Source organism: Cucurbita moschata, unplaced genomic scaffold (assembly GCF_002738365.1).
Source record: "Cucurbita moschata cultivar Rifu unplaced genomic scaffold, Cmos_1.0 Cmo_Scf00011, whole genome shotgun sequence".
In the NCBI taxonomy this organism is placed as follows: Eukaryota; Viridiplantae; Streptophyta; class Magnoliopsida; order Cucurbitales; family Cucurbitaceae; genus Cucurbita; species Cucurbita moschata.
In genome coordinates, this window is record NW_019268527.1 from 2,316,498 (window position 1) to 2,327,744 (window position 11,247).

At 38.1% G+C, this 11,247-nt stretch overlaps 2 protein-coding genes across 2 annotated transcripts; one reads left to right on the forward strand and one right to left on the reverse strand.

Annotated features, from left to right (window-relative positions):
* Nucleotides 1-2,556: 2,556 nt before the first annotated feature.
* On the reverse strand, nucleotides 2,557-4,873 carry LOC111449774 (putative GEM-like protein 8). Its single transcript, XM_023089812.1, has 4 exons — nucleotides 4,673-4,873; nucleotides 4,500-4,583; nucleotides 3,590-3,864; nucleotides 2,557-2,816 (listed from the first exon to the last, which is right to left on the reverse strand). Exons 1-4 carry the CDS (start codon nucleotides 4,812-4,814, stop codon nucleotides 2,634-2,636), a joined length of 684 nt encoding a protein of 227 aa, XP_022945580.1. The 5' UTR covers nucleotides 4,815-4,873; the 3' UTR covers nucleotides 2,557-2,633.
* Nucleotides 4,874-9,111: 4,238 nt separating this feature from the next.
* On the forward strand, nucleotides 9,112-10,850 carry LOC111449773 (protein ASPARTIC PROTEASE IN GUARD CELL 2-like). Its single transcript, XM_023089811.1, has 3 exons — nucleotides 9,112-9,533; nucleotides 9,628-9,947; nucleotides 10,094-10,850. Exons 1-3 carry the CDS (start codon nucleotides 9,137-9,139, stop codon nucleotides 10,817-10,819), a joined length of 1,443 nt encoding a protein of 480 aa, XP_022945579.1. The 5' UTR covers nucleotides 9,112-9,136; the 3' UTR covers nucleotides 10,820-10,850.
* The last annotated feature ends 397 nt before the right edge of the window (nucleotides 10,851-11,247 follow it).

Here is an 11,247-nt window from a genome sequence, read left to right on the forward strand (position 1 = left end):
GGATTTTGTGATTGTGCGGTACTCACTTCCTAATACTAAGTGAGTTAAGTTGATTTGTATTTGTGTTGCCTACGGCTGGGTAATGTATGCTCAAACATTTGGCCCTGTTTTGAGAATAAGGTTTTAGAAAACGGGGACAGAGAGATTTTGTGATGTCCCACATTGGTTGGGGAGGAGAATAAAACACTATTTTCCTAATACTAAGTGAGTTAAGTCGATTTGTATTTGTGTTGCCTACGGCTGGGTAATGTATGCTCAAGCATTTTGCCTTGTTTTGAGAATAAGGTTGTAGAAAACGGGGACAGAGAGATTTTGTGATGTCCCACATTAGTTAGGGAAGAGAACAAAACACCCTTTATAAGGGTGTGAAAACCTTCCCCTAGCGTATGCGTTTTAAAGCCTTGAGGGGAAGCCCGAAGAGGACAATATCTGCTAGCAGTGGATCTGGGTCGTTACAAATGGTATCAAAGCCAGACACTAGACGATGTGCCAGTCTTCTCGCTGTTCCTCGAAGGGGGATAGACACGAGGCGGTGTGCCCGTAAGGATGCTGGGGCCCAAAGGAGGGTGGATTCTGAGGGGGCCCCACATCGATTGGAGAAAGGAACGAGTGCTAGCGAGGACGCTGGGCCCCGAAGGGGGGTAGATTGTGATGTCCCACATTGGTAGAGGAGGAGAACAAAACACCATTTATAAGAGTGTGGAAACCTCTCCCTAGCAGACGAGTATTAAAATTGTGAGGCTAATGGTGATACGTAACGGGCTAAAACGGACAATGTCTGCTAGCAATGACCTCAAGCTGTTACAAATGGTGTCAAGGCCAAACACTGAGCAGTGTGCCAGTGAGAACGCTGGCCTCCAGGAGTGTGGATACTGAGATTCCACATTGGTTGGAGAGAAGAACGAAACATTTTTTATAAAAGGATGGAAACTCTTCCCTAGTAGACGCGTATTAAAACCGTGAGACTGACAACGATACGTAACAGGCTAAACCGGACAATATCTGCTATTACAATTTACAAAATAAGAAAAAAACTTGCACACCAGTGTGGTATTTGTTACATAGATTCTAATGCTTAGTTAGCAACATGGTAGAAGAACGCTTCCAACTTCTCTGACCTAATAGATTTTTGGATTGCACCGGATTAATGGTTTGAATCAAATCATTTGTAACAGATATACTGTGAACCATATTAACAGTGTTTTCAAAGTAAAATATTCAACTTTATCTATATACTATAGACCGTTTAAGTTATGTTTTAAACACGATCTTCCCGTAACTCTGTTTAAGATAATTACCCTTTCGATTAAAGACTTACGAGATCGCTATATAATATCATACGCACGCATTAATATGTAAATATAATTTTTTAAACTAAAGTCTCATACTTATCCTAAATTAAACCCTAAACTTTAGGGTGGGTCATAATCCAATAGAAGGCATTCATAAAATGCATACAAAGCTTGCAGCTGCCTTAAGGCATAAGCAAAGAAACTCAAATCAGAAGGCTTATTTGGATGAAGTTTATGCTTATTGGATTTCCACGTGGAACCCACGTCAGCTCCCATTACTTTAAACCTTTTATACTTAAATTGGAAAGGGAACTTGTTTTCGTAGAAGTGACGTTTGAGATATGATTGACGAGTAGGTCGTTCGATGCAAGAAAAGACGACTCGAGTACATGAAAGCTTTTGGTACATTTATTACAATTTTGACTGTCGGCCAATAATCAATTTACGAGGTCAATACAACCAGAACCACTCCTGTAACCCTAGTCAATTCACGAGGGTTTTTTAAACCCATTAGTAAGATACATGCGAAATACGAGGGGTGTAAATGAAAAACAAAAAAAAAACTAACGACATCGATGGAATCGAGTTGATGGATTCATTTAGTTTACGTAGTGTTAGCTTCAAAATCAAGAGTTTTTGTAACAGCTCAAACCCACCATTAGTAGATATTGTTCGCTTCAACCCATTATGTTAAAATATCATCACTAGTCCAATAGGGCTAAGCCTAACCATCGACTGACTTTATTCACGTTAAAAAATGATTTAGGATTTTATGAATAAATTTAGGAAACTTAGTTTCTACAGGGTGTCTTGTAAATCTCTTTTCGATTGGTCTTAATAAAGTGTGCGAGTGTTTCCCACAGAGAGTTGTGTTCAACACATAACGTATCGGGAGAGGGTCTAGCCCTACTTGGAACAGTGCCTCGCACCGTTCAGTGACTGACTCTAATATCATTTATAACAATCCAAGCCCACCACTAATAGATATTGTCCACTTTGACTCGTTACATATCGTCATCAGCCTCATGATTTTTAAAACGCGTCTGTTAGTAAAAAATTTCCACACCCTTATAAAAAATGTTTTGTTCTCCTCTTCAACCGATGTGGGATCTCACAGTTTTTCAATTTGTTTGGTTTAACAGATTCGGTATTCGAGCATCTCATCGTTCTTGTCATCATCGAACTTGGTTCAATCATGAATACAACAATTTACTTTAACTTCCATTCATTTATAAGAGTCTATGATATTAAGAATAAAAAAAATAAGAACAAAATACAAAATTTCTCATTGAACTTTGAATTTGTACAAAAATTTCAACTTTTGTTGATATCTCTTGTTATTCAATGTTTGTAAGCTTGAGAAAGTGCTTCTTCAAGACACTTGAAAGTCTTGTGATAATTGAAGAACCCCATGAACCAAAACTCAAAATCATCCATTGTCACTATCTCTATGTACTTTTCTGATGGATTCTTCACATTCTTGCTCTCAAAATGTCTTCTTATTTGCCCTAGTGGAATGGTAACCTGAATAATACATGGGGTTTTGGAATCATTAGCTAAAGAAGAGACCGATACACGAGAATGTGAGTCAATCAGCTCGACTTGTTCAAACTCGAACATTAAGCATCACGTTGTAATCATGGGATTTGGTAGACATGCATTGAGAAGTTATTAATTGTTGAGCATTTCTAGAAACAGTTCGGTGATTCATTCTGGTTCGGTTAGTGTAGAAAGTGTAGTGTTTCATTCTAGTTCGGTTATTCATTTCGGTGTGCTTTGATCGTGTAACGACCCAAGCCCACCGCTAGCAGATATTGTCCTCTTTAGGTTTTCCATCAAGGCTTTAAAACGCGTCTGCTAGGGAAAGGTTTCTACACCCTTATAAAAGGGTGTTTCGTTCTCTTCCCCAACCAATGTGGGATTCTCCCAATCCACCCCCTTTCGAGGCCCAACATCCTTACTAGCACACCACCTCATGTGTGGGATTCTCACAATCCACTCCTCTTCAGGGCCAGCGTCCTTACTGGCACACCGCCTTGTGTCTACCCTTTTAAGGAGTAGACTCCTCGCTGGCACATAGTTCGGTGTCTGACCCGATACCATTTGTAACGGCCCAAGTCCACCGCTAGCAGATATTGTCCTCTTTGGGCTTCCCATCAGGACTTTACAACACGTCTGCTAGGGAAAGGTTTCCACACCCTTCTAAAGGTTGTTTCGTTCTCCTCTCTAACTAATATGAGATTCTCACCGATCGTGAGTCAAGATAGATCGGCAAGATAAATAAGGAAGAAACTTACTTTGTAGTGAATTCTAAGATGATCTCCATTTGAAGAAGGAACTTTGAGGGGTTTGTCACTATAAAAAGCAATCTTATGAGTGGAGATGAAGAGAAGGCCAGCCAAAGGCCCAGTTGTTGTTGACAAATAGCATTGTGAAGCCTTCAAAAGCTTCTCTCCTTCGTTCACTGAAAATAGCTTCTTGTAAATTTTTATGAGTCCACCAACTCTCAAAATTCGAGCTCCTAGACTCAACTTTCCCTTTAAAGTTTCTGAGATTTTGGCTCCAAATTTCACTGCAAAGTGAGGTCAAACGATCAGAAATCGAAAAACTGAACCAAATTCTTAGGTTAAACGATCAGAAATCGAAAAATTGATCCAAACTCAGATATCGGTTTACGATTCATGTCTAAGATTTGAACTAAGATTTAAAAACGACCCATAAATTGAGTTTTTTTAAGAATGAAATCCGTCAAATATCAATTTTATTCAGGGATAGCGTATCTACCGAAGAGAGATTACAGGTCGTTACCCTTAATTTATTTAGACGCAGATCAAATGTCTTTATACTATAGCCTTTGTTATGCATGAAAACAAACTCTTTTTTCCATGACAATAGTCACGACTATAAAAGGTGGAGTGGGAAGCTCTCTATCTATCAAAATTAGGGTTTGTTCTCCTTTGTTAATGCTACTAAGGACTGGGACGAGCGGAATTCTGTAGAGGCTCAAAGATGAGCTTACTAAGTGAAAGGCTGAAGGCAGCTTTGTTATCGAGACTACTATACCATTAAAGGGTGGCAAACAAATCAAAGATCTCGTTCTTCGATTTTGAGATCTTTATATTCGTATGATCATCTTGGAAGTACCTCAAATCAATTAACATGTGTCGGGTTTTGATCGTAATTCTAAACCCTGATTCAAATTCTTACCATATTCTCGGAGCGCATGAATGATATTATTCGTCATTCTTCCATTTTTGTTGGCTCTATTCAGCATCCAATCCTTCCCATTATCTGCACCAATTTAAGCAACCAAATTAGCAAATTAGATCAAGAACAAACAGCTAGCTCATGACACAATCCTTCTTCTTTGTTCTTCTTACATTTCTTTATTGTTTGACATCCATCGTCTGATGAAGAAGATATGTGGAGATGCTTTGAAGGTTCAGGCAAGATTCTAGCTCGTGGGACAGCCAATGATTTCAGCTGAATTCCGACCAGCTGTTCTTGAACTGTCGTTTTCATTTTGGATAAGATAGAGAGAGAAATAGAGATTTAGAGAGAGAATATGAAGTTGGTGGAATGAATGAATTGAGTTGATCGTGAATTTAAAGGGATGTTTGGAGGAGGAGGTGGTGGATGAAGCTGACTCATCTCTTGCTCATCGTCAACTATTCAAGATAAGGGAACCTTTCAAGAAAAAGATTACAAAACCAACTAAACATCAACTTTCTATGGCTATTTCACAAAGCTATGTTCCATTTTTTAAAGAAAACTTAAAAGCATCCAACATGGTGTCCCTTCTCGGTTGTTGTAGCCACCCACCGCTAGTAGATATTATCCGTTTTGGCCTGTTATGTATCGCTGTCAGTTTCATGGTTTTAGAACGCGTCTACTAGGGAGAGGTTTTCATACCCATTTGAGGAATGTTTCGTTCTCTTCTCAAATTGATTGGAATCTTACAATCCACCCCCTTTTGGGGACCAGCGTCCTTGTTGACTCAATGTCTGATGTTTGGCTCTGATACCATTTGTAACAGCTCAAATTCATCGCTAGTAGATATTGTCTGCTTTAGGCTGTTACGTATCGTTGTCAGTCTCACGGTTTTAAACCGCATCTACTAGGGAGAGGTTTTCACACCCTTACGAGGAATGCTTCGTTCTCATCTCCAATTGATGTTGGATCTTACAATCCTCCCCCTTTTGGGGTTTAATGTCCTTGATGGCACACCGCCCGGTGTCTGGCTCTGATACCATTTGTAACAGCTCAAGACCACCGCTAGCAAATTTATCCGTTTTGGCCCGTTACGTATCGTTGTCAGTCTCACGATTTTAAAACGTGTCTACTAGGGAGAGGTTTTCACACTTTTATGAGGAATGCTTCGTTCCAATCTCCAACCGATATGGGATCTCACAATTCACCCCCTTTGGGGGCCCAGTGTACTCGCTGGCACACCGTTCGTTGTCTGGCTTTGATACCATTTGTAACAGTCCAACCTCACCGCTAGCAAATATTGTCCACTTTGATCTGTTATCTATAGCTATCAACCTCATAATTCTAAAATGCATCTACTAGGAAGAGTTTTCCACACCTTTTTAAGAAATGCTTCGTTCTCTCGTAGTGGAACTTCCCTTATCAAAGCCTATCCAAATTGGCCATAAAATGTTAAGCTCTTATCATGGATTCCTTTCCCTTTTCCTTAATCATAAGGAAAGTTTGGTCGTGTTTGTAGCTTTGTGATGTCACCCAAAATATTTTATTAGAAAGAGAGGAGAGAAAAGGTCAATTTAGAGAGTCAAATGAATCACCAATCACGTGCTTTCTTTTAACCTTTTTCTCTATATCGGTGTGCTATGTGAACCGACTTAGAAATAGAAACGCTCATTTAACTCGTGAGATATAAATTTTTTGGTTGAACGGAAAATAGGGAAGGGAGCGGGGAGAGATCTCTCTTCATTGGTTAAATGGGACCAAAGATGGAGATTATATTTCCCGTCCTCTCCCTGACTCCACCCAGACCTATATATATTAATTATTTATTTAGTAAATATATGAATATTTTTTAAAACTCGTTAAGATATTTTAAATTTTGTATAGAAATTATATTGATAAATAGAAATTGTTTTTAAAGGAATATATATATATATATATATATATTTAAAAAATTAGGAAAAATTCTCACGGGGAATTTCTAAGATTTTTATAGGAATGAGGATTGAAATAGGTGGTAGGGATGGACATGGGAAAGTTTCCCCGTCCTTGTTCGGTCCTGTAGACATTTGTAATTGGAAACGTAGTAGACTTCCACAATACACCTCAAGAGAAAAAAGAAAACGTCATCTTCGAGACGAGAAGACGGAAACCACCTTTTTCAAAAATTTCTTCATGTGAGTACAAGATGGTCGAGTCAGAAAGTCTTAGTGAGATGCATAGTTTAACGCATGTAGATGGTTGACCGTCGTTCCCCAAAAAAGTTATACCTCATATATTGATGAGCGAACAACGGGGATCTGAGTGTCGGTATGTTTCAGAAAGCAAAAATCAGGTGATATCAGGATGCTCGTTCACCTTATTCATTGAGTTCAAGCAAATGAAGTACTTTTGTGCACGACTTGCCACTCGAGTGGGTGTTCTTGTACCATAAAGTTCCGGGATATCCAAACCGAACCGAGAAGAAATAGCCTGTTTGGTAACAAATAGTAGAAATTCGTGTATTATAAGAATATGATATTCTAAACCGGAATAGTGAGCTAAACTCAAGCCCATGATGGTCTCCCTTCTTTCCACCTCCCTCTTCAATAGCATGAAGCCCATTACAAAGAAAAAGAATAACAGCCCAAGCCCGACATATATTCTTCTCTTTCGACTTTTCTTTTCGAGCTTTTTTTCAAAGTATTAAAACGCGTCCGCTAGAGAGAGGTTTCCACATTCTCATAAATAGTGCTTCGTTCCCCTCTCCAACCGACGTGGGATCTCACAATCCACCTTCCTTGAGGTTCAGCATCTTCGCTAGCACACCGCTCGGTGTCTGGTTCTAATATCATTTGTAGTAGCCCAAGTCCACCGCTAGCAACTCTCCAACCGATGTGGGATCTCACAATCCACCCTCCAACCAACGTAGGATAAATGAAGAACTTAGCTTAGATGGAGATTGAAAACAAATGAAGAATCTAGGCACTATCTCGAAGAAAGGCTCGGGAAATAGACAAGACTACCTGCACTTGAACATAAAAACCCAATAAAACTTCACTGTTTCCTCGAATTGGGTCTGAGCTTTCCTACGCACCTAACCATACATGTCCCCGAGCTTCATCTTCCATATCGTCCATTTAAACCTTGTGGACATCTTTATTTCCAACGCCTACCACCAATGAGTCATCTCGGTCTTTTTTTCGTACTTATTGTAATAATTTAATAATTCTAGTCTTCTAGAAAATCTTAGGCTTCCTTTTTGTTATTTGGTTAGATATAGGAATAAAATATTATTAATTTTTAAATAATTAAAATTATTAATATTTGCAACTTTAATTAAGGCCATAATATATATTTCAAAAAAATAATTGAGTCACACCCCAATAATATATTTTTAATAAAATTAAAACTTTTAAATGGCAATTATCGTCCAATTATTAATATTAATTTATTAATATCCACTCGGATATTTCCAATGTTCCACTTAGATTATTATTTAAATAAAATAATTATAATACGACCAAAATTGTTTGGTCTTGTCGTATTTAGTTAATTTATTAAAATGCCCTCATGGCTAATTACATTAGTGGGCTTAACACAAAGAATTTTATAGCTTTTAATTGGTTAAAAAGTAATTATACCTTTTTCCTTTTTTAAAATTATTAAAAAATATTCATGCACTGAATTTCATGTAAATGGCGGTATTAGTTAAAAATAATGCCTTTTATTTTTAATATTTATATAGCTGCCTTTAAGAATATTATTAGTTACATTTAGAAAATATAATATAGTTTAAGAAAATATTAAATAATTATTAAATTATTTCATTTGTTTGTATAAATTAACCTAATAATTTTTCTATCTATGAGGTCATTCATTTAATTCATATATATATATATATATTTGATAAAAAAGGTTTGTTAAAAGTCATAGTTGGCAAGTGGCGATAGTTGATTTATTGACCTTCGAGTTTCTTGATAACTAAGTATCGACCCTCGAGTTTCTTGATAATTAAGTATTGTCGAGTAAGATAGGATCGAGTAATTGGTAGCTCGAATTCTCACGATATCCAAAAAAAATAAGAATAAAATAATCCAGACATAACTTAAATTTATACAAGCTCGTGGATCAAGTACAGAAAAGTAAGAAACCCCTTTGATAACGCTCTTATTTGTTGAGGATTATTGTGAGTGGGTCCCACATTGGTTAATTTAGTGGAAGATTATGGGTTTATAAGTGGGGAAGTTCAAAGCAAAGTCATGAGAGTTTATGCTCAAATATACCATCGTGAAGTGTCGTGAATCCTAACATTATTTCTTATTTCTTATATTAAAAAATTTTAATATGAAATTATTTAATGCATTTTCTTTATAAATTTGTTTCTTTAAATTTTTAAAATATATATATATATTACAATAATCTAAGTGATTACGTCACAAATCACGGTTTGAAATGGAATGCAATACAACCACTCCCACAACACAATTTGACCTAAATTTCTCAATCAGTCCAAAACTTTTTAGAATTAAATTAATGAGGGCCCACATTTTTCTTTCTTTTTCATTTTCGTCTCTAATTTTTTCAAATATTGCATATTTAACCCAACCTAAGTAAATGCCTTGTGGTTCCATATTCTCCCTTCCAATAAGCCAATCATGCTCCTAAAACTTCACTTTTCTCTTCTTCTCTTCTTCTCGGTCTCTGTCGTCTTTGGCAGCCGTTCTTCTCCGGTCGAGTTTCAATATCTAAATGTCAAATCGAGCAAGTTCGATGCTAATGATAGTCAAATTCTTCATATCCTTAACTTCTCCAACGGTCACCGGTTGGTGACGGGTCGAAAATCTAACCATACTAAATTTAAGCTCAAACTTGTTCATCGAGACGAGCTCCCTCACATCCATGGTCAACATCAGGGCTTCGATGAGCGTATCAAAAGAGATGTCAAACGAGTTGCCACCCTTGTCCGCCGTCTATCTCGTTATGACACTGATAGCTCCGGCGTTCAAGATAATAATTACAAGGTGGCGAATTTTGGGACGGGTGTCATTTCAGGTGAGAGAATCTTTTTTTTAAATAATACCCGTTAAAATCCAATATTTACATTTATGATTTTTTTTTTTCCATTTTTCGAATGATTTGGAATTAGGGATGGAAGAGGGGAATGGAGAGTATTTTGTTCGGATAGGAGTTGGGAGCCCGCCGAGGAGTCAATACATGGTGATTGATTCCGGCAGTGACATTGTGTGGGTTCAATGTCAACCTTGTAGGCAGTGCTATCAACAGTCCGATCCCGTTTTCAACCCGGCCGAGTCCACTTCGTATACCGGTGTCTCATGTGGCTCGGCTGTTTGCGACCGCCTCGAGAACGCTGGCTGCCATGCTGGACGGTGTCGATATGAGGTGTCGTATGGCGATGGGTCTTACACTAAAGGCACTCTCGCCCTCGAAACTCTCACTATTGGCGAGGTTAGTACGCATATAGATTATGATATATTTAAAGGTCGATTTTATATACAATAAATTATCATGAATTTCATTAAATAAATGTAAATAGTATTTATAAGCTTAATTTTAAAAATCAAATGATTATTAAACTTGATATTCTTGACTAGGTTATGATTCATGACATGGCTATTGGGTGCGGTCATACCAACCAAGGGATGTTCATTGGAGCTGCCGGGCTACTCGGTCTCGGTGGTGGTTCGATGTCATTTGTTGGCCAACTTGGCGGTCAGACCGGTGGTGCATTTAGCTACTGTTTAGTGAGCCGAGGTATCGGCTCGACCGGGACATTAGAATTTGGCCGCGGAGCAATGCCGGTTGGTGCCACGTGGATCTCCTTGGTTCGAAACCCAAATGCCCCAAGCTTCTACTACATCGGACTAGCCGGCGTCGGTGTCGGAGGCATCAAAGTTCCAATACCCGAAGAAACTTTCCAGCTGACGGAGTACGGAACCAACGGCGTCGTAATGGACACCGGCACCGCCGTAACACGGCTACCAACAGCAGCCTACGTGGCATTCCGCGATTCGTTCACAGCCCAAACCAGCAACCTACCACGAGCGCCCGGAGTTTCGATTTTCGACACGTGTTATAATCTCAACGGCTTCGAGTCCGTACGAGTGCCAACCGTGTCGTTTTACTTCTCGGACGGCCCGGTGCTGACGCTTCCGGCGAATAACTTCCTGATTCCGGTTGACAGCGCCGGAACTTTCTGCTTCGCTTTTGCTCCGTCGCCGTCGGGGCTTTCCATAATCGGAAACATCCAACAGGGAGGGATTCAAATTTCATTTGATGGGGCTAATGGGTTTGTTGGATTTGGCCCAAATATTTGCTAAATATTGCAAAACTATATATTAAATTTTGGAATATAGTTTTTAATCATATTATTATTTTTATTACAAGCTAATAAATGAATCATATGTAAATGAAATATATATTTCCATATTGTAATGTAATTTAATTAGTCAATTACTTTTTACGAGTTCAAGGGTAAAATGGGAACAATAAAAATCTTAATAATCATATTACCTTTTATAATCCACAAATATAGAAAATAAATCAGTTCATTAAATTACTAAAATAGCCCGCTTATTAACGTTTGATTGGGCTTTTTTAGTCAAGGCCCAAGCCCATTGGCCCAACAATAAGGCCTGTCTTAAGCTTCCATGGCCCAAACTCCTCTTTCTTCCCCTTGTCTCCAAATTCCTAATTTTATTTTTTTTTAATTTAAAACTTTATATATATATATTTATATAATTGGTCA

What these genes read in the sequence shown, in the direction of transcription:
- LOC111449774 (XM_023089812.1), bottom strand. Translation starts at nt 4,814, where the DNA reads ATGAAAACGACAGTTCAAGAACAGCTGGTCGGAATTCAGCTGAAATCA. An exon ending in ATGTCAAACAATAAAGAAAT is followed by an intron (nt 4,584 to 4,672) that starts GTAAGAAGAACA and finishes AAATTGGTGCAG; the next exon opens with ATAATGGGAAGGATTGGATG. An exon ending in TCATGCGCTCCGAGAATATG is followed by an intron (nt 3,865 to 4,499) that starts GTAAGAATTTGA and finishes CTCACTTTGCAG; the next exon opens with TGAAATTTGGAGCCAAAATC.
- LOC111449773 (XM_023089811.1), top strand. Translation starts at nt 9,137, where the DNA reads ATGCTCCTAAAACTTCACTTTTCTCTTCTTCTCTTCTTCTCGGTCTCT. An exon ending in TGGGACGGGTGTCATTTCAG is followed by an intron (nt 9,534 to 9,627) that starts GTGAGAGAATCT and finishes ATTTGGAATTAG; the next exon opens with GGATGGAAGAGGGGAATGGA. An exon ending in AAACTCTCACTATTGGCGAG is followed by an intron (nt 9,948 to 10,093) that starts GTTAGTACGCAT and finishes ATTCTTGACTAG; the next exon opens with GTTATGATTCATGACATGGC.